General features: G+C 44.7%; 1 protein-coding gene, 2 long non-coding RNA genes and 1 pseudogene across 5 annotated transcripts; 3 read left to right on the top strand and 1 right to left on the bottom strand.

Annotated features, from left to right (window-relative positions):
* Positions 1 to 1314: 1314 nt before the first annotated feature.
* On the bottom strand, positions 1315 to 3620 carry morn2 (MORN repeat containing 2). Of its 3 annotated transcripts, none has more exons than XM_029698658.1 (6): positions 2606 to 2867; positions 2467 to 2499; positions 2296 to 2346; positions 2107 to 2213; positions 1838 to 1974; positions 1315 to 1627 (listed from the first exon to the last, which is right to left on the bottom strand). In XM_029698658.1, the coding sequence occupies exons 1-6, from the start codon at positions 2610 to 2612 to the stop codon at positions 1525 to 1527; spliced, it is 438 nt and encodes a 145-aa protein (XP_029554518.1). In that variant the 5' UTR covers positions 2613 to 2867; the 3' UTR covers positions 1315 to 1524. The 3 variants fall into 3 exon arrangements, with proteins under 3 accessions (XP_029554518.1, XP_029554520.1, XP_029554519.1); XM_029698660.1 differs by having other exon boundaries at positions 2467 to 2513; positions 2606 to 2856; XM_029698659.1 differs by lacking the exons at positions 2467 to 2499; positions 2606 to 2867 and adding an exon at positions 3539 to 3620.
* A 2099-nt stretch (positions 3621 to 5719) lies between these two features.
* LOC115153331 (uncharacterized) lies at positions 5720 to 6357 on the top strand. Its single transcript, XR_003867685.1, has 3 exons — positions 5720 to 5804; positions 5892 to 6090; positions 6238 to 6357. It is a non-coding gene; the product is annotated as an uncharacterized LOC115153331 (long non-coding RNA).
* A 497-nt stretch (positions 6358 to 6854) lies between these two features.
* Positions 6855 to 7844, top strand: LOC115153330 (uncharacterized). Its single transcript, XR_003867684.1, has 3 exons — positions 6855 to 6992; positions 7128 to 7233; positions 7397 to 7844. It is a non-coding gene; the product is annotated as an uncharacterized LOC115153330 (long non-coding RNA).
* Positions 7845 to 8171: 327 nt separating this feature from the next.
* Positions 8172 to 18711, top strand: LOC115152679 (putative ATP-dependent RNA helicase DHX57; annotated as a pseudogene).
* The last annotated feature ends 4074 nt before the right edge of the window (positions 18712 to 22785 follow it).

Below are 22785 nucleotides of genomic sequence, written 5' to 3'. Positions count from 1 at the left end.
TTAAAAAAATGTTTTTTAAAGACACCTGTTCCGCTTCAGATATAGAGTTGAAATGTATTCAATTGGGAGTTTGCATCCCAATATTAAACTTTATTTACATCAGAGAAGATTGAAATATAACAAAACTGTTTGACATAGAAACACAGGATTTCCGCCAGTTTAATTTTTTTTTTTTTTATTAATTATGTAATTACAAAAAAATATTAATAACACCACTTTTGGTCATTGACTGCAGGAGAGGACTACGGGCCTTTTGATGCCAGCGGGCACAGTTTCTCAAATCTCAGAACTCTGATCACTCCTTCCACAGCTTGCGGTCTTCCAAGAAAACAGGAAGTTGTGTGTGTGTTGCCTCTCCTTATGTAGCATAGCCTTATTACCAGTGTCACAAGTTCTGGCCTTGTGCTTGGAAGGCTGCAGCACAAGTCCACCGGGGATGAAAAGCTAGTTCAGATGCTCAACAAAAGGATGTGTGTTTCAATGAAGAGCAGACTATTCCCACAAATCAAGGCCTTCCTGTGAACAATGTTCTGATTCTTTGTGGAGTGCTGTACTACCCTAATAAGCGTATGGGAATATTCTCCACCGATCTGATACGCTGGATGGGTGATGCAGTACATGCGCCATGCTACCTCCCACCATACAAACCACCCCCTGCACCCATATCAAGACCAAAGCACTCCAGGCTAGCTTGGGGTTGGAGGGGGAAGGACCAACATCTGTGAACGACAAATGGACAAGGCCAAGCGATGCACTGACCTCTGCTTGTTTAGTCAGAGGGGTAAAAAAAGTAAAATGTAAAAGACATTACTCAAAATACGCAACTACGAAAGAACTCTGTTTCCTTTTCTATGCTCTCAGCAGATGTTTGATGATTTACTGAAGACACTTATGGACATAACCACCACACATCTTATTGAGGAATTCATCACAACTGAATTTGTTGAACAAAGTTAACACCAGATGCACACATTAAGCATAAGAACTATATAAATTATACCACACACACATTATAGTGACATCAGTGGGAGTAAAGAGACATTCTTGTTGGCGTTCAAGAAACAGAACATTGATGGATTCCTCCACCGATCTAGATTTGTATGTTGTTCATGAAGAGTTACAAGATGCCAAATAAACTGTAGTATAAATAGTTTTAGCCTAACACTGTTGGTTAACTGAGGCTTACACAGCCACAAACTGTGTTTCAGCACCTCCAAAGAGGACTCTTGGCTGTGTGACTCAAAGCAATCACTCATTCATTGCATAGTGCCATGAGGTGTGTTCACCACACTGTCATACGCTGACTACTTCAAAGTCTTTCCTACAGGTAGAAGAGACCAGGTGTCACTGCAGGAGTTTTATGGGAAGAACAAGGACATTGTATGTTTCGTTTCATTTGGTGCCTTTAAAATCTCTTACTGGAGTCTAATTTCGTTCTTTTGAATATATTTTTTATCTATATTCAATAAATGCTCATAAATGTAAGACAAATTAGAGTTATGTTATTTCACATTATGTCATGGGTTACATGTTGAGTTTAAGTTTCAAACCAGGAGCTGCCTTGTTGTGGAAGCCTCCAATCCAAACAAGTCCCTGAGAGTCGGTGAACTCCCCGTCACCCTCCAACCTATAAAAAAAACAAAAAAACAATAGAGCCATCATTCACTAGCCATAGGCCTAGCCTATTATTCACCTAACATTCACTAGCCATAGGCCTAGCCTATTATTCACCTAACATTCACTAGCCATAGGCCTAGCCTATTATTCACCTAACATTCACTAGCCTATATCAAAATATGACAGGAAAAAGTTAACACGCTAAAGTAAATGGGTTCACCTGTTCTTGCTGAAGCTGCCGCAGTATTTGGTCCCGTCAGAGAAGCTGTATGTCCCTGTGCCGTGATACATGTTGTCTTTGAAGTCCCCTTCATACAGGGCCCCAGAGGGATGCTCCAGAGTCCCTCTGCCATTCATCTGGAATAGAGGGAGCACTGGTCACTCACAGCAGACATCACAAAAACTATGACCCTCTAATCCAAATACCAATCCCTATCAATTCTGTCCTAACATAGGCCTACACCCAGCCATGCACTCGCACACACATACCTTGTCATCATGCCACTCTCCAGTGTAGGTGACACCACTGGCTGAGGTGTGTTTGCCCATACCACTCCTCACCACGACTCCCTCTATGGACCTGCAGCACTCTCCTTCTGGTGATGACCACAGTAATGCAGCTAGTTATAACAGTTATAATCATTCATTTCATGTTACTGTGTCAATATGAGCACTTACCATATCTGTCACCAGTTGGGAAAATGTAGGATACTTGCAAATTCCCTTCCTCTGAAAATAAATATGTGAGTGGAGTTTAAGACTAATAGTTAGCCTTAAGCACAAACATACAATATTTACACACCAAAAAAAGCAGATATCTTGAGATGTCCAAGTCTGGTCTCTGCCTACCTTCGCTTTCTGTGACCTTTCCTTTTTTCTTCTCTGCAGGAAAAACACTTTAATAATGACATTATGTTGTAGCTAGCTATGCTATTTCTGTATTATGCTGGCTATACAGTACGGTAACTGGCTAACGTTGGCTACTCACCTGACATTTTAGTATTGCTTCGTCAAATTGAATTTACTCAATATAGCTAGAGCTTTTAGATAACTTTAGCTGGCTGTCAAGCTAGTCAATACATTTCGGATTTGTTGCTAGTTCAAATATGACTATAGCTATATCTTATTCAATGTTTTTCGTGCTGGTCCAGCTGATGTTCTTACGATGCACTTCCTAAACTTTATATTACCATGGTAACTCTACACAACCTTTACCGGAAAATAAACTTTGACCTCTGATTGATTAACCAATGAGAAAGACGGTGAAGTTGTAAATTGTCTTGGTCTCTGGATAAATAACCTGTTATCCATTTCTCTTATGCATTATTTTTCGCGACAGTAAATTGTTTTTTGAATAGCAAAATAATTTACTAATTGTCCTCTTGCACATACAGAAAAAAATAATGTGCCTCCCGACCTACTGATATCTATTTTATGGCAAATGGCTAGCAATCCTCCGTCCCAGCTGGCTGTGACAATGCACTGTTGAGTGGTCATTCTGGTCAATTATCTAGTTTGCCGACAACCCAAGAAGTGTTATGAACTTAACACGATGTAAACGTGCGCCTTGTCAGCCATAAAGTAACATTTAGCTAGCCGGTTCCTACTACTTTCAAGGCACCAACACCGTGCCTTGCAAAAATGATGTCCACCTGCTCTACTTGTATGTCATCTGAACTGAAAACTGATATCCAGATTAGGAAGTGAAATGAGCAACTGCAAAAGAACCTAGTGCTACAGTAATGCAAGTAGTATGTCGACGCATAATCCACATAACATAGTTGGCTGGCAATGCGTTGTGCTATTGAATAGTCAGTCGGGTTTTATACGGCACTCCTCTTAAGATAATTAGTTAGATATTAGCTCTTATCCTTTGAACTGTGGAATAAAGCTGAATAATAAACGAATCTCTTTCTCTCACCACAGGCCCACCTCAGGCAGAGGAATGGGAGGGGGTGGCGGGGACAGGGGTGGTGCAGGCCAGGTTAGCAGAGTAGGAAGGGGCACTGGCAGAGATGATGGGCAAGCTGCCCATGTAGAAGATCTTCATTACCAACAAGAACCAGGAGCAGGTGAAGGAGCTGTTGAGAGAGCTGCAGACCTATGACAACGAGCCTTATGAGTGAGTGTTCTCATAACATAGGAAGAGAGCCTGTATAATTTTGGAAGAATTGGAAAAGGTGTTGGTATTCAGGGATTGTTGTTTTCTTCTCTGAAGAGGTTTGTTTAGTTGCACTGGGATGTATCAGGTGTCATTCGCCTTTTTGACTGGAACAGACTAATAACATCACAAAATCTTAACCCACCTGTTCTTTCTCAGTGAAGAAGCAGAGGAGTACGATGAAGAGGAGGAGTATGGCTAGCTGGATTACCAGGAGGAAGGGCAGTTCTGGAACCTAATGAGCCTGGGGAGAGCCCTGTCTATGATCCTGACTCAGAGGACGAACGGTGGCCCACACCCAAGCCAGTCATAGGACTGTTTACCATAGGAAAGTTCTGCAGGTATCAGCAGGAGTCTCTGGCCATCTACGGCAACAGCTTCACCGAGCGTATTGCCAACAGCATGTGGACCATCACTCTGGACCCCGACCTCCTGCACTATCACAGGCGGCCCCCGTTCACTTTCGGGACATCTGCCGGCTGCAGGTTTGGAACCAAGTGCAAGTATAAGCACCAGATGCCCACCAAGGGGACCGCCTCGGGCCCCCAAGAGCCAGCCAGCCTGAATTCAGCTCTACAGAGTATGAGCTGGAGGACCTTATATAGACAGGTGTGTGACTTTCCAACTCATGTCCAATCAATTGAATTTACCACAGGTGGACTCCAATCAAGTTGTAGAAACATCTCAAGGATGATCAATGGAAACAGGATGCACCTGAGCTCAATTTCGAGTCTCATAGCAAAGGGTCTGAATACTTATGTAAATAACATATTTCTGTTATTTTATGTATTTATATATTAGCAAAAATGTCTAAAAACCTGTTTTCGTTTTGTCATTATGGGGTATTGTATGTAGAATAAGGCTGTAACGTAACAAAATGTGGAAAGAGTCAAGGGGTCTGAATACTTTCCGAAGGCACTGTATGTCAACCGGAGGAAAAAGATGGTGAAAAGGCATGAAGAGAAGACAGAGGGCCATCAGCAAGAGAACACCAAACTGTGTGGAGAGTTCAGGAGAAAACAGGTAGAGTAGAGAGTGTACTTCATTCTGGGCTGTTACTACCAGGGTTTTTTCTGGATCAAAAAGGGTCTTAGGGCCTCCCGAGTGGCGCAGCTGTCTAAGGCACTGCAGAGGCGTCACTACAGATCTGGGTTCGAACCCGGGCTGTGTCGCAGCCGGCTGTGACTGGGAGACATATGACGCGACGCACAATTGGCCCAGCGTCGTCCGAGTTAGTGGAGGGTTTGGCCGGCCGGGATGTCCTTGTCTCATCGCACTCTAGCGACTCCTGTGGCGGGCCGGGCGCATGCACGCTGATATGGTCACCAGTTGGACAATGTTTCCTCCGACACATTGGTGCGGCTGGCTTCCGAGTTAAGCATGCAGTGTGTCAAGAAGCAGTGCAGCTTGGCAGGGTTATGTTTTGAAAGACGCATGGCTCTCGACCTTTGCCTCTCCCGAGTCCGTATGGGAGTTGCAGCGATGGGACAAGACTGGAACTACCAATTGGGGAGAAAAAGGGGTAAAAAGTTTAGGTGGTGGGGGCGTGGCAGGGCCAATTTTCTGAAATTATAATAATTTCTCCATGGAGCTGAGAGACGTTTTTGTCGTTTTAAAGCAAATTTCCTGCAATTCTACACATTTTCCCATGCAGCTGAGAGATTTAGTCGACCCGAAAAAACACTAAGTCAGCCTGCCTAAGGATTTCAATAGCAGAAAAATCCCTGACTACAGTACAAGAGAGAAATGTAAGCAGCCAGTCATGCTATTTAGCGCCATCTATTGGTGTTATGGAGGAATTGCGATTTATCAGTCTTGTCCAATACTAGTCATGCCTGTAAACCTTACAGCTAAAATCATAAGTGGTCATGTCCCTAGTGATGATATTGGAATGTCCTTTTGCTCCACCTAATCCCCTGTTACTGTTCCTCTCTCTGCTAGTCATCCAGGCATTTCACCTCCATGGTGCAGCAGAGACTCAAGCTGGCTGACTGGAATGAGAAGGACCTGCTGATGTGAAATGATGGTATTAGATTTGTTGCATGCTGCAGTGTTCTATGTTTGATGTTAACTTGGTGTTAAGATCTGATGTCTTTGTGTTGGTCTTCTACAGGTGTGGTAAGACCACCCAGATCCCTTAGTTCATTCTGGATGCGTCTCTGAGTGGGCCTGCCGACCAGGAGGTGGCTAACATCATCTGCACCCAGCCCTGCCGTATTTTTGCCATCTCTGTGGCTGAGAGGGTGGCACAGGAGCGGTACAGAATGCCTCGGTAACTCAGGGGCTACCAGATCCGTCTGGAGACCATCGGGGTCAGTGGAACTCAATGTTGTACACACGCTCACATGCATAACCTTGCATTCTAGTTAAAGCTGTTGTTGAACTTCAATTAAACTTGCACTCGTTCTCTCTCTCTCTCACTCTATGTCCCCCCCTTCCTTCCTTCCTCCCTCTACCAGGCTGCTGTATTACATTTAAGTCATTTAGCAGAATGACTAAGTCATCTTAAGTCATCTTATCCAGAGCGACTTACAAATTGGTGCATTCACCTTATGATATCCAGTGGAACAATCACTTTACAATAGTGCATCTAAATCCTTTAAGGGGGGGTTAGAAGGATTACTTTATCCTATCCTCGGTATTCCTTAAAGAGGTGGGGTTTCAGGTGTCTCCGGAAGGTGGTGATTGACTCCGCTGTCCTGGCGTCGTGAGGGAGTTTGTTCCACCATTGGGGTGCCAGAGCAGCGAACAGTTTTGACTGGGCTGAGCGGGAACTGTACTTCCTCAGAGGTAGGGAGGCGAGCAGGCCAGAGGTGGATGAGCGCAGTGCCCTTGTTTGGGTGTAGGGCCTGATCAGAGCCTGAAGGTACGGAGGTGCCGTTCCCCTCACAGCTCCGTAGGCAAGCACCATGGTCTTGTAGCGGATGCGAGCTTCAACTGGAAGCCAGTGGAGAGAGCGGAGGAGCGGGGTGACGTGAGAGAACTTGGGAAGGTATTGCACCACAGAAATGTTGCTGAGGAGGCTGGGGGGGAGGCAGACCTCACAGGGATCTCATCGGGCAGCAGGAGGGACAGAGGCGGGGCCAAAGACCTTGTGGACTAGCTGGGAGACAACATGTGGTCCATCAGGAACCTCCAAAAGAAAGACTTCATTAAAGACTCCCTGACCAGCAGCTCAGCCTGCAGGAACTCACTATTCCAATACAAATCAAAGGTGAGGCTTTTGTTGATGGCCCTGTCCCCTGAGCTAAATACACCACACTGTGTCAGCGTCTGAAATGGCACCCTATTCCCTGTAGTCCACTACTACTCTGAGAATGTTAATTAGGATGTTTTTGTTTGTTTAAAGACACCAAGACGTCTGTGCTGAAGACCAGCTCTGCCTGGATAAGATCTGGACCTGGTGCAGAGCGTGCTGCAGTATATGGTGGACGGGGACAATAGCTACCCTCCAAGTGAGAGAGCACTACAGACAGATGGAATGGCAGATGGATAGTCACACAGTGAACGTTTAGTTTCTTGATTTCCCTTTAGGTAACACTTTACATTAAGTTATGCTGTATCCGTGTATTAACATTGGAAATCTCCAGTATCAACAATGTCTCCTTCCCTGTCCAGGTGCTGTGTTGGTGCTGCTGGGCCTGGCTGAGATGAAGACGCTCTATGAGCAGGTCTAGTCCAACAGGATGTTCAACAACCGGAACAGAGCCAGCTAGGGGAATACAGGGAGCACTGTACTGGATGAACTTGCAGGATTGCTAGAATTATGAGTTGTAGAGTTCTGCATAAATATGTGGTTGTGATGGGTTGAGTTTGTGTGTTCTGGTACAGCTGTAGATGGGTTATGTTTGTTGTGGATATAGTTGTGTGTGTGTGTAGTAAAGTGCGTGTGATTGTGTGTCAGGTGTGTGATGTACCAGCTCTGCTCGTCACTGTCTTTTTCTTTTCTTTACATTTTTTTGTATTTATTTATTTTAGTATTTTTTTGTACTTCTACTCCCCAATTTCGTAATATCCAATGAGTAGTTAGTCTTGTCCCATCACTGCAACTCCCCTACGGACTCGGGAGAGGTGAAGGTCGAGAGCCATGCGTCCTCCGAAACACGACCCTGCCAAGCCACACTGCTTCTTGACACACTGCTCGCTTAACCCAGAAACCAGCCGCACCAATGTGTCGGAGGAAACATCGTCCAGCTGGCGACTGAAGTCAGTTTGCAGGCGCCTGGCCCGCCGCAAGGAGTCACTAGAGCTTTACGGGGACAAGGAAATCCCTGTCAGCCAAACCCTCCTCTAACCCGGACGGCGCTGGACAAATTGTGCGCTGCCTCATGGGTCTCCCGGTCACGGCCGGCTGTGACACAGCCGGGGATCAAACCCGGGTTTGTAGTGACGCTTAGACTGCTGCACCACTCAGGAGGTCCAATCGTCCCTGTCTAACGAGGAGCAGCAGGCTGTGTTCAGCTGGTCACCAAGATCATCATCACCACCAACTTCACAGATACCTCCTTCACTATCAATGACATGGTCTATGTGGTCGACTCGGGCAAGATAAAGGAGAAAAGGTACTGTAACCTCTGACCTCTAAACCCTCGGATGTCTCTGCAGACAGGGGCTGTGTTCCAATACTCTCAACTGGTTTCCGTAACTGTCAAGTTCTGATGAGAGCACATTAGATAAGTGAAAACTATGTTAATGTGTACAAGTAATATATTTTCTATACTAATCTGTTATAAGGAGTGGACCAAATCATTGATAGCAGTGCATATTCGGCTGCTTATAATACACACTGGGCCAGACGGCATGTGAGTGTTATTTCGCTCTCTTTCCCCTCAGTTACAACACTTCTAAGAGCATGGGGAGCCTGGAGGAGTCGTGAGTGACCCGTGCCAATGCCCTGCAGAGGAGGGGTGAGTGGGCCATTTGGCCTCGGGGGTCTGCTTCCACTTCTTCACCATCCACTGCTTCCAACACCAGCTGGCTGAAGAGAGCTGCCAGAGATCCAGAGAGTCCCCTCGGAGCAGCTCTGCCTCAGGCAAGCAGACCATTACAGGATTCTCCCTACATCGGGAGTAAAATTTGCCTAATCTCGAAGGCCGAGATTCACTATGAAGGAATTTTTCTTCACCATTGACACTGAAAATTTGACTGTTGCTCTCACCAAAGTCCACTCCTTTTCTACTGAGTACCGCTCTACTGACCAATTCCAGTCTTCCAGTAAATAATTGTCAACTTTAACAACTTTGCCAGCAGCATACCACCCTGCATCCCAATGCTAGCTTACTTCTGAAACTTAGCAGGGTTGGTCCTGGATGGGAGACCAGATGCTGCTGGAAGTGGTGTTGGAGGGCCAGTAGGAGGCACTCTTTCCTCTGGTCTAAAATAAAATATCCCAATGCCCCAGGGCAGTGAGTGGGGACACTGCCCTGTGTAGGGTGCCGCCTTTCGGATGGGATGTTAAACGGGTATCGTGACTCTTTGTGGTCACCCGTGCCAGTTATTGTAAGAGTAGGGGTGTTAACCCCGGTGGCCTGGCTAAATTCCCAATCTGGCCCTCATACCATCATGGCCACCTAATCATCCCCACCTTCATTCATTTGAACCTTCCCTGGATTTTCAATGTAGATACTCATGACATGTTCAGTCACGGATCAAGTCATTCTGCTGGTGTTTTGACACTTATTCACAAGTTTAAAGGTGACGTTCTAGAATCCACATCTTCACAATTTTCCAAGATGGCGTAGCAGTTCAGACGTCCTGTCGTGTCCCGTGTATATATATATATATTTACATATTTTTTTCTTCACTTATCTTTTTACATTTTTTTTTATTCTAAATACTCAACCTCAAAGCACTCTCCTGCAACCCGCCTCATCAATTTAAAAAAAAAAGAAAGTATTATTTACCTCATCTGAATTCCACGACAGAAGCTAGCCATTTTCACTGGCTAACGTTGAAGTTCAGCTAGCTACGGCTCTGGACATTTACACCTGGATCTTGCAGCTAACTAGCTGCTACCTGAGTGACTATTGCCAACGTCGGTCACGGAATTAACACACACTATTACGGAGCTTGCTAGCTAGCCAGCTGAAGAGTTCCGTCAGCCACTCGTGGGCTATTCCTGAGCTAGCCAGCTGAAGTGTCTCCTGGGCTACATCTCACCTATCCTGACCCGTTTTACTGCCGATGCGGAGCCCCATTGGGTCTTCACGACTGGATCACCGACGTTATCTGCCCGAGGGAGTTGTCCAACGGGCCCCTCCGTCGCGACGTAACCTGATCGCCCATCTGCGGCCAGCTAATCGTTAGCTGTCTTTTCGGCTGCGATCTGAATAGGTCTGTCGGACACTTTTCTTGGGCCACTATAACTAACTATTTTGCCAACTTGGACAGGTCCCCCCTTCCACACGGAACCCCACTAACCCACAGACGGAAACGCACGAGGCGGCTAAAAACAGACCTCCCTCCCATCTTCCACCAGCTTGCTACCTACGGCCCGGCTAGCTGTCTGAATCTCACTGGACCCTCTGATCACTCGGCTAAGCATGCCTCTCCTTAATGTCAATATGCCTTGTCCATTGCTGTTCTGGTTAGTGTTTATTGGCTTATTTCACTGTAGAGCCTCTAGCCCTGCTCATTATACCTTATCCAACCTCTCAGTTCCTCCACCCACACATGCTATGACATCTTCTGGTTTCAATGATGTTTCTAGAGACAATATCTCTCTCATAATCACTAAATGCCTAGGTTTACCTCCTCTGTACTCACATCCCACCATACCTTTGTCTGTACATTATACCTTGAAGCTATTTTATCGCCCCCAGATACCTGCTCCTTTTTCTCTCTATTCTGGACGTCACAGACGACCAATTCTTATAGCTTTTAGCCGTACCCTCATACTTATTCTTCTCTGCTCCGCTGGGGATGTAGAGGTGAATCCAGGCCCTGCAGTGCCTGGCTCCACACCTACTCCCCAGGCGCTCTCTTTTGATGACTTCTGTAACCGTAATAGCCTTGGTTTCATGCATGTTAACATTAGAAGCCTCCTCCCTAAGTTTGTTTTATTCACTGCTTTAGCACACTCTGCCAACCCGGATGTCCTAGCTGTGTCTGAATCTTGGCTTAGGAAGTCCACCAAAAACTGTGAAATCTTCATCCCTAACTACAACGTTTTCAGACAAGATAGAACGACCAAAGGGGGCGGTGTTGCAATCTACTGCAGAGATAGCTTGCAGAGTTCTGTCCTGCTATCCAGGTCTGTACCCAAACAATTTGAACTTCTACTTTTAAAAATCCACCTCTCCAAAAACAAGTCTCTCACCGTTGCCGCCTGCTATAGACCCCCCTCGGCCCCTAGCTGTGCTCTGGACACCATATGTGAACTGATTGCCCCCCATCTATCTTCAGAGCTCGTGCTACTAGGCGGCCAAAACTGGGACATGCTTAACACCCCAGCCATTCTACAATCCAAGCTTGATGCCCTCAATCTCACAAAAATTATTAATGAACCCACCAGGTACAACCCCAAAGCCGCAAACACTGGCACCCTCATAGATATCATCCTAACCAATGTGCCCTCTAATTACACCTCTGCTGTTTTCAACCAAGATCTCAGCGATCACTGCCTCATTGCCTGCACCCGTAATGGGTCAGCGGTCAAACGACCTCCACTCATCACTGTCAAACGCTCCCTAAAACATTTCAACGAGCAAGCCTTTCTAATCGACCTGGCCCTGGTATCCTGGAAGGATATTGACCTCATCCCGTCAGTAGAGGATGCCTGGTTATTTTTTAAAAATGCCTTCCTCTCCATCTTAAATAAGCATGCCCCTTTCAAGAAATTTAGAACCAGGAACAGATATAGCCCTTGGTTCTCCCCAGACCTGACTGCCCTTAACCAACACAAAAATATCCTGTGGCGTTCTGCATTAGCATCGAACTGCCCCCGCGATATGCAACTTTTTAGGGAAGTTAGAAACCAATACACACAGGCAGTTAGAAACGCCAAGGCTAGCTTTTTCAAACAGAAATTTGCTTCGTGCAACTCCAACTCTAAAAAGTTCTGGGACATTGTAAAGTCCATGGAGAATAAGAACACCTCCTCCCAACTGCCCACTGCACTGAGGATAGGTAACTCTGTCACCACCGATAAGCCCACTATAATTGAGAATTTCAATAAGCATTTTTCTACGGCTGGCCATGCTTTCCACCTAACTACCCCTACTGCATTCAACAGCACTGCACCCCCCACAGCTACTCGCCCAAGCCTCCCCCATTTCTCCTTCTCCCAAATCCATTCAGCTGATATTCTGAAAGAGCTGCAAAATCTGGACCCCTACAAATCAGCTGGGCTTAACAATCTGGACCCTTTCTTTCTAAAATTATCTGCCGAAATTATTGCAACCCCTATTACTAGCCTGTTCAACCTCTCTTTCGTGTCGTCTGAGATTCCCATAGATTGGAAAGCAGCTGCTGTCATCCCCCTCTTCAAAGGAGGTGACACTCTTGACCCAAATTGCTACAGACCTATATCCATCCTACCCTGCCTTTCTAAGGTCTTCGAAAGCCAAGTCAACAAACAGATTACCGTCTATTTCGAATCCCACCGCACCCTCTCCGCTATGCAATCTGGTTTCAGAGCTGGTCATGGGTGCACCTCAGCCACGCTCAAGGTCCTAAACGACATCGTAACCGCCATCGATAAGAAACAATACTGTGCTGCCGTATTCATTGACCTGGCCAAAGCTTTTGACTCTGTTAATCACCATATCCTCATCGGCAGACTTAGTAGCCTTGGTTTCTCAAATGATTGCGTCGCCTGGTTCACCAACTACTTCTCTGACAGAGTTCAGTGTGTCAAATCGGAGGGCCTACTGTCTGGACCTCTGGCAGTCTCTATGGGGGTACCACAGGGTTCAATTCTTGGGCCAACTCTTTTCTCTGTATACATAAATGATGTCGCTCTTGCTGCTGGTGAATCTCTGATCTACCTCTACGCAGACGACACCATTCTGTATACTTCTGGCCCTTCTTTGGACACTGTGTTAACAACCCTCCAGACGAGCTTCAATGCCATTCAACTCTCCTTCCGTGGTCTCCAACTGCTCCTAAACACAAGTAAAACTAAATGCATGCTCTTCAACCGATCGCTGCCTGCACCTGCCCGCCCATCCAGCATAACTTCTCTGGACGGTTCTAACTTAGAATTTGTGGACAACTACAAATACCTAGGTGTCTGGTTAGACTGTAAACTCTCCTTCCAGACTCACATCAATCATCTCCAATCCAAAGTGAAATCTAGAATTGGCTTCCTATTTCGCAACAAAGCATCCTTCACTCATGCTGCCAAACATACCCTCGTAAAACTGACCATCCTACCAATCCTCGACTTCGGCGATGTCATTTACAAAATAGCCTCCAATACCCTACTCAACAAGCTGGATGCAGTCTATCACAGTGCCATCCGTTTTGTCACCAAAGCCCCATATACAACCCACCACTGCGACCTGTATGCTCTCGTTGGCTGGCCTTCACTTCATAATCGTCGCCAAACACATTGGCTCCAGGTCATCTACAACACCCTGCTAGGTAAAGTCCCCCCTTATCTCCGCTCACTGGTCACCATAGCAGCACCCACCTGTAGCACGCGCTCCAGCAGGTATATCTCTCTGGTCACCCCCAAAGCCAATTCCTCCTTTGGCCGCCTCTCCTTCCAGTTCTCTGCTGCCAATGATTGGAACGAATTACAAAAATCTCTGAAACTGGAAACACTTATCTCCCTCACTAGCTTTAAGCACCAGCTGTCAGAGCAGCTCACAGATCACTGCACCTGTACATAGCCCATCTATAATTTAACCCAAACAACTACCTCTTCCCCTACTGTATTTATTTATTTTATTTATTTTGCTCCTTTGCATCATATTATTTATATTTTAACTTTTAACTTTCTTCAAACTACAAATCTACCATTCCAGTGTTTTTCTTGCCATACTTTATTTACTTTGCCACCATGGCATTTTTTTTGCCTTCACCTCCCTTATCTCACATCATTTGCTCACATTGTATATAGTCTTATTTTTTTCTACTGCATCATTGATTGTATGTTGTTTTACTCCATGTGTAACTCTGTGTTTTTGTATGTTGTCGAACTGCTTTGCTTTATCTTGGCCAGGTCGCAATTGTAAATGAGAACTTGTTCTCAACTTGCCTACCTGGTTAAATAAAGGTGAAATAAAAAATGTTGTCACCAATGCAAACATATTTTCACTTTGAGATTTCCCAACACTGCCCCCTTTCTCCACCTCTCTCTCTATCCCCACTTTCCTTCTCTCTCAGGATTAAGATCCTGGGTGTGTTTGTGGAGCGGCTGTTGGAGTCTGTTCTTTCGGAGGATACCCCCAGCCATGGGCAGTCTGGACGCGGCCAAGCAATGTCTGCAAGACCTGGGGGCTCTGACGGCTGACGAGAAGCTCACCCCTCTGAACTACCACCTGGCCTGTCTGCCCATGGACGTCCGCATTAGCAAACTCATGCTGTTTGGTGCCATCTTCCGCTGCCTGGACCCTGCCCTCACAGACGCTGCCAGCCTGGCCTTCCCCCTTCAAAAAGCACTTTTTACTACTGTTTGCCTGAGTTTACTAATGGCAGTCTATCAGAGCCTTGGGTTGAATTGGAATGAGTAGAAATGTGAACTTCCGTGAGGCTTTCCATTTTCACACAGACGGTCACAAGTTTCTCTCTCCTATTCCCCCTCTCCTGTTTTTTCTCTTCTTTTTTTTCTCCTCTCCTGCAGTGTTTTCTTCCTGTGGCCAGGTGTCTCCTTGGGATAAGAGGGAGGAGGCCAATGAGAATAAGCTGAGTTACGCCCTGGCTAACAGTGACCATCTGGCCCTGCTGCAGGGATACAAGGTACTGTACTTTACACACTGGGGCTGGGCACACTGGGCAGACCTGAACCTCTCTCTACTGTTTATCCCCTAACCATATCACACATATTAACACACACTAGCACTATAACACTAATGCCAGAAATACTGAAATTATACCTGAACCAGCTATGGAAAATTGCATTTGCCTTGAGACACAGATGTACATGTTCTGAGTGGCAATGCAAGATGTAGAACCAACTAAAACACAGGGTAGAATACAGATGATCTGCTGTGGACATGTGACTGTCTAATGTAATGTGTTGCTGTTGCACACAGCTGGTGTGGTGCAGCCAACAACGTGAACCAGGCTTGGTTTCAGTACTGCTGAGAGAACTTCCTGCCTGGCAGGGCCTTACAGGTCAGATACTGTTCTGTGGCATCTTTCCTGACAGGTGGCATTAGTACAGTGTTGTAATATACGGTACTTGCAAGAGTCTCTGATGTGCTTTGTGGTTTGCAGGAGATAACCAGTCTGAAGAGGCAGTTTACGGAGCTGTTGTCTGACATTGGCTTTGTCAAGGAGGGACTGAGGGCCAGAGTCATAGAGAGAATGGCTGCCAAATGGACTGAGGGTGTCCTGGAGGCTAGGGGCTGCGAGGTAGAACACACACACACACACACACACACACACACACACACACACACACACACTGTGTGTGTGTGTATATATATATATATATATATATATATATATGTATATATATATATATATGTGTGTATGTATATATGTGTATGTATGTGTGTGTGTTTCAATCAGAATTATACAGTACCTAAGATAAATCCATGATAGAAATTAGTGATGGGAAGTTGGGTTCTTTTTACTGACTTGGATCTTTTCAACTCGTTCAGTCAAACAAACCAATCTTTAGACTCATTTAGTTGATTGGATTCTGTAATGCCCATAGCACGCAGGACCCTACCAGCGAACAATGAATAATAAACAAAATAATTAGGATTCTTCAAGCCTCTCGTTCACCATAGGGGCTTATTGGAGCTGTCATTTGTGACTGAGACTTATAAAAGTGTGCTTTAAGCAATGTACATCTTTGATTGCTAGACATACAAATAAGATAATTTATACATTTGAAACAAGGTCTAGTTGCGGCCGCAACCGGACTAGATTGTGAACAACTCAATGGCAGAATGCCATTGCTTGACTTCTGCACAATATCGTTCGCAAACTGCGACAGCCCCCAAGTTCAAGTTTTTTGAGCAGAGGCAGGCTGTGTATGTTTTGGTTCTGCAAAGCTGTGTTCATTGATAACATTCAATAATACATTCATTGCATTTCGTTCTTGAACCATGCCATCAATTATCAAAACATGTATTGGTTTTCTCTATGCTGCCTGGAGCATGATCTATTTTCCTGTGCGCACATGAGAAATCAAATCCAATTTTATTTGTCACATGCTTCGTAAACAACAGTGAAATCCTTACTTACGGGTCCTTTTCCATTAATGCAGAGTTAAAGATAAAAAATATAAATAGTAAAACAAGGAATAAATACACAGTGACTAACAATAACAAGTAAAATATGAAATGGCTTTATACAGGGAGTACCAGTACCGAGTTGATGTGCAGGGGTACGAGGTAGCTATGTACATATCAGTAGGGGTAAAGTGACTAGACAACTAAATAGATAATAGACTGAGCTGTAGCTGCAGCGTATGTGGTGCAGCGTATGTGGTGTCAGTACGCATATGTGTGCATGTTGTGTGTGTGTGTGTTGCGGTGTGTGTGTGTGCATAGAATAGAGTCAGTGTAAGAGAGTTAGTTCAAAAAAGGGTCAATGCAGGTAGTCCGGTTAGCCATTTGATTAGTAGTATTGTGGCTTGGGGTAGAAGCTGTTCAGGGTCCTGTTAGTTCCAGACTTGGTGTACTGGTACCGCTTGCCGAGATAGACAGTTGGTGGTCTCCGGAGCCGCTTAGCCGGAGAAGCGCATATGAATCCTGCTGTAGGATTCATTGCAGCCAGCAGGTTAAATGAACAACTAAAATGAATGTGTCACTCAGAAAAAGGAATCGTGACTCGAGTCAGTAAAAAGTAGTTCAAAAAGTACGACTCGTTCGTGAGCTGCAAATGATTAATATAAATGCTGCATTGTCACATGAAATCTGTTCATAAATCATGCAAGTCAATAATTTCACTCTTTATCTCCTCCACAGGCCAACCGCAACTCTGACAACATTGACAACATCAGGTTGCTCTGTGCTGCCCTTTATCCCAATGTAGTTCAGGTGAGCCTTTACCCATCCAGCATGATCAACAGCTCAGTACTTGTATAATGTACACTGAAAAAATATAAACGCAACATGCAACAATTTCAAAGTTACAATTCATAGGAAATCAGTCAATTGAAATAAATAAATTAGGCCCTAATCTATGCATTTCACATGACTGGGAATACAGATATGCATCTGTTGGTCACAGATACCTTTAAAAGAAAGTAGGGGCATGGATCAGAAAACCAGTCAGTATCTGGTGTGACCACCATTTGCCTCATGCAGCGCGACACATATCCTTCGCATAGAGTTGATCAGGCTGTTGATTGTGGCCTGTGGAATGTTGTCCCACTCCTTTTCAATGGCTTTGCGAAGTTGCTGGATATTGGTGAGAACTGGAACAAGCTTTCGTATACGTCGGTCCAGAGCATCCCAAGCATGCTCAATGAGTGACGTGTCTGAGTATGCAGGCCATAGAAGAACTGGGACATTTTCAGCTTCCAGGCATGGCCCATGGGGCACCCTGTTCACAACGTTGACATCAGCAAACGGCTTGCCCACACGACACCATACATGCTGTCGGCCATCTGCCCTGTACAGTTGAAACCTGGATTAATCTGTGAAGAGCACACTTCCCCAGTGTGCCAGGGGCCATCGAAGTTGAGCATTTGCCCACTGAAGTTGGTTACGACGCCGAACTGCAGTCAGGTCAAGACCCTGGTGAGGACGACGAGCATGCAGAGTAGCATCCCTGAGAGGGTTTCAGACAGTTTGTGCAGAAATTCTTCGGTTGTGCAAACCCACAGTTAAATCAGCTGTTCGGGTGGCTGGTCTCAGACGATCCTGCAGGCGTGGTTACACGTGGTCTGTTACACGTGGTTACACGAGGCCGGTTGAATGTACTGCCACATTTTTTAAATGACGTTGGAGGCGGCTTATGGTAGAGGAATGAACATTAAATTAGCTAGCAACAGCTCAGGTGGACATTCCTGCAGTCAGCATGCCAATTGCACACTCCCTCAACTTGAGACATCTGTGGCATTGTGTTGTGTGACAAAAGTGCACATTTTTGTGTGGCCTTTTAATGTCCCCAGCACAAGGTGCACCTGTGTACTGATCATGCTGTTTAATTAGCTTCTTAATATGCCACACCTGTCAGGTGGATGGATAAATAGCAAAATAGAAATGTTCACTAACAGGGATGTAAACAAATGTGTGCGTAACATTTGAGAGAAATCTTGAGAAAAGCTTGTTGTGCATATGGAACATTTCTGGGATCTTTTATTTCAGCTCAGAAAACATGGGACCAACACTTTACATGTTGCATTTTATATTTTTGCTCAGTATATGTACCTTAGCTAAGCCATTGTTTCCTGTGCTAGGTGAGGTCTCCTCATGAGAAGTTCAAGCAGACCAGTAAAGGTGCGGTGAAGATGAAGACGAGCTGCGCTACATGACCAAGAATGATGGCTGTGTCCACGTACACCCCTCCTCCGTCAACTACACGTTACAACTTCCGCACAGTGAGAATAAACTACAGAGACATAACCAATACTATTTTACAGTAACTAAAAAGTTCATCCAAAACAACCACACAAGCTGTTTTTTTGTTTTGTTTTAGTTGTTTATTGGTCAAGTGGTGGTTTCCGGGGCCACTACGACAGCCCCTACATGGTGTACCATGAGAAGGTGAAGACAAGCCATGTGTTCATCAGAGACTACAGCATGGTGTCAGTGTACCCCCTGGTACTGTTCGGAGGGGGACAGGTTAACGTGGAGCTGTAGAAGGGAGAGTTTGTCATCTCCCCGGAAAGAGTACCTTGTCTACAGCCGCTACATAAAATCAGTACTACTGCTCTGAGAAAAGGAGCGCTACGTACAGCAGGTGTTATATTCCACCCAATGCCTGTGTAGGAGACATGCGACCGTGGCTCATAGCCAAGGGACGGAAATCATTCCAAGAAATGTACTACCGTGGTTCCATTTTCTTCAAAACTGTTTGCCAATGTCTTGAATCTCTTCAAGTTGTATTTCAGAGATATATATATAGTAGCCTATTATTCAATCGTGCAGATGAAAAGGGACATTACGATTGTCTCTTGTGTGAACGTTTCAGAAAGAAATGAAAGGGAATCAGAATGTATTGTTACTGGAAAGGTATGGAATCAACTGGGACATTCCACAAACAGTGTCTTTTATGTCCCTAGACATTATGTGTATACATTTTGATCAAACATTCAATTTAGCAGTTAGATCACATACACCGATGCTTTAACTAAACTATATTAAAATGTCCAATAGCAGTGTGTTTTCATTCAAATAAGATATTTATTTTCTCTGAGGATGTTGTCATGTCCAACACCATGTATGTCCAACTTCTAGGAAGATTTTAATGCACTTAACCCCAAGATTTTCCTAAGTCTTCAACGTCATTGTAAAGCCCTAGTTATTTTGTTGCTTTGTATCAATTTCTGGGAATTAAAAGGGAGCAGAATTTCTTGTTGGCAGAACTGGTAAGGATGTTAAGGGAGGATGTGGTTCCATCATTTGGGTGCCAGGATGGAGAAGAGCTTTGATTGGGCTGAGCGGGAGCTGACCCCCAAGGAGGGGTGGGAGGACCAAGAGACCAGTTGGCAGAATGGAGTACTCGGCCTCCCGAGTGGCGCAGTTGTCTAAGGCACTGTATCGCAGTGCTAGCTGTGTCACTAGAGATCCTGGTTTGAGTCCAGGCTCTGTCGCAGGCAACCGGGAGACCAATGGGGCGGCACACAATTGGCCAAGCGTTGTCTGGCAGGGATGTTCTTGTCCCATCGTGCACTAGCGACTCCTATGGCGGACCGGGTGCAATGCACGCTGACATGGTCGCCAGGTGTACGGTGTTTCCTCTGACACATTGGTGCGGCTGGCTTCCGGGTTAAATGGGCATTGTGTCAAGAAGCAGTGCGGCTTGGCTGGGTTGTGTTTCGGAGGACGCACAGCTCTCAACCTTATCCTCTCCCGAGTCCGTATGGGAGTTGCAGCGATGGGACAAGACTGTAACTACCAATTGGATACCACAAAATTGGGGACAAAAAGCGGTATTTTTTTTTTTAATAAGAATGAAGTACTCGGGTTGGGGTGTTGGGTTTGAGCATAGCCTGGTAAGGAGGGACAGTTCCTCTTGCTGCTCCGTAGGCAAGTACCGTGGTCTTGTAGTGGAAACAGAATGTGAAATTGATAGCCTACGGCAACAAAATACCCAGGGGGTTGTTTTGTCATGAACACATCCTATCAACAGATGGAGCTATTGAACTAAACTCTGGGGTGGCTCTCATTTACCACTGACTGATACTAGTGCAGGTACTTGTTTGCAAGTGCAAGCATTTGCATTAAAATAATGATTGTGACCAAAACATACAATTAAACCTTTTTTCCAAGGTAATGTAAAGTCACTTGAACATAGTTCAAAAACACAGCATCTGCTTTATACAAATGTTTGATAAAAGGTATTTTGGCTCATAGCATATTATAAATGTGGGTATTACATATTTTACATTGTCTATTCACCCTTTTATGTGTCAGTTTTAAGAGCTCTGTGTGCTGATTAATTAATGATCGATGCAGCAATATGCTTTCCTCTGACAGTCCATTCAAAACCGCACAGACTAGACTTCAACATCTGTGTATTTTGATGAAGACATATTTTGATAATGGAACTGTTGGCAGTCCTGTATGTGTAAATTTATTTGAAATAAGCTTGTTGCTATGTATCAAATACCAATATGAAAGAACCTAATGTAGAGTCGGCTAAGTGCACACCAGATTCCTATGCGGTCTGTATTTTCTAAAGGGCACTCGCTTTTCTGTCACATAATTCCAGTGCCAGAACCTCTTAAGTGGTTTCTCTGAAACACTGATTCAGACACATTTTTCCCTGTTGGCACAGTGGCTTGCGAAAGTATTCACCCCCCTTGGCATTTTTCATATTTTGTTGCCTTAAAACCTAGAATGAAAATATATTTTTTGTGTGTTTGTATCATTTGATTTACACAACATGCCTACCACTTTGAAGATGGCAAATCTTTTTTGTGTAACAAATAAGAAATGAGACAAAAAAACTGAACTTGAGCATGTATAAATATTCACCCCCCCCAAAGTCAATACTTTGTAGAGCCAACTTTTGCAGCAATTACAACTGCAAGTCTCTTGGGGGTATGTCTCTATAAGCTTGGCACATCTAGCCACTGGGATTTTTGCCCATTCTTCAAGGCAAAACTGCTCCAGCTCCTTCAAGTTGGATGGGTTCCGCTGGTGTACTGCAATCTAAGTCATACCACAGATTCTCAATTGGATTGAGGTCTGGGCTTTGACTAGGCCATTCCAAGACATTAAATGTTTCCCCTTAAACCACTTGAGTGTTGCTTTAGCAGTATGCTTAGGGTTATTGTCCTGCTGAAAGGTGAACCTCTGTCCCAGTCTCAAATCTCTGGAAGACTGAAACAGGTTTCCCTCAAGAATTTCCCTGTATTTTTCGCCATCCATCATTCCTTCAATTCTGACCAGTTTCCCAGTCCCTGCCGATTAAAAACATCTCCACAGCATGATGCTGCCAGCATCATGCTTCACTGTGGGGATGGTGTTCTCTGGGTGATGAGAGGTGTTGGGTGTGCACCAGACATAGCATTTTCCTTGATGGCAAAAAAACTCAATTTTAGTCTCATCTGACCAGAGTACCTTCTTCCATATATTTTGGGAGTCTTCCACATGCCTTTTGGCGAACACCAAACGTTTGCTTATTTTTTTCTTTAAGCAATGGATTTTTTCTGGCCACTCTTGCATAAAGCCCAGCTCGGTGCAGTGTACGGCTTAAAGTGGTCCTATGGACAGATACTCCAATCTCCACTGTGGAGCTTTGCAGCTCCTTCAGGGTTATCTTTTAGTGGGTGGCCCTCTCTTGGCAGGTTTGTTGTGGTGCCATATTCTTTCCATTTTTTAGTAATGGATTTAATGGTGCTCCGTGGGATGTTCAAAGTCTCTGATATTTTTTTATAACCCAACCCTGATCTGTACTTCTCCACAACTTTGTCCCTGACCTATTTGGAGAGCTCCTTGGTCTTCATGGTGCCGCTTACTTGGTGTTGCCCCTTGCTTCGTGGTGTTGCAGACTCTGGGGCCTTTCAGAACAGGTGTATATATACTGAGATCATGTGACAGATCATGTGACACTTAAATAAAGTCCACCTGTGTGCAATCTAACTAATTATGTGACTTCTGAAAGTAATTGGTTGCACCAGATCTTATTTAGGGGCTTCATAGCAAAGGGGGTGAAAACATATGAAGTGCACCACTTTCCCATTTTTTATTTTGTATAATTTTCTTGAAACAAGTTATTTGTTTCATTTCACTTCACCAATTTGGACTATTTTGTGTATGTCTGTTATATGAAATCCAAATAAAAATCAATTTAAATTACAGGTTGTAATGCAACAAAATAGGGAAAACTTCAAGGGGGATGAATACTTTTGCAAGGCACTGTAGGTATAGCTGAATCACAACATATTAGTATTCTCCATCCATTTGATGTGAAAATTAAGGTGTCACTGTGCTCCTTTGATACACCATCCCTGCCAGTGAGTATTGGATTAGCAGGCTACATCATGGCAGGGGCTGCAGTTCAGACTGTGATTCAGCTGCTAGCTCAATTCTGGGAATGTTTGCTCTTTGATGGTTTCCATACTGATATCTGCAGTTAGACACACATCAGACAGAGAAAGACAGACACACACACTATTTTGATGGGATAATTGTGGTTATCAGCACAGTGTTGAAGAGTAAAGCATTGCATTTTACATAATTATAAATCAGTAATTAATTTCTCTA

The sequence above is a fragment of the Salmo trutta genome, chromosome 18 (genome assembly GCF_901001165.1).
Source record: "Salmo trutta chromosome 18, fSalTru1.1, whole genome shotgun sequence".
NCBI lineage: Eukaryota > Metazoa > Chordata > Actinopteri > Salmoniformes > Salmonidae > Salmo > Salmo trutta.
The sequence above is the reverse complement of the archived record's forward strand: the minus strand, read 5'-3'. Positions and strand labels throughout refer to the sequence as shown.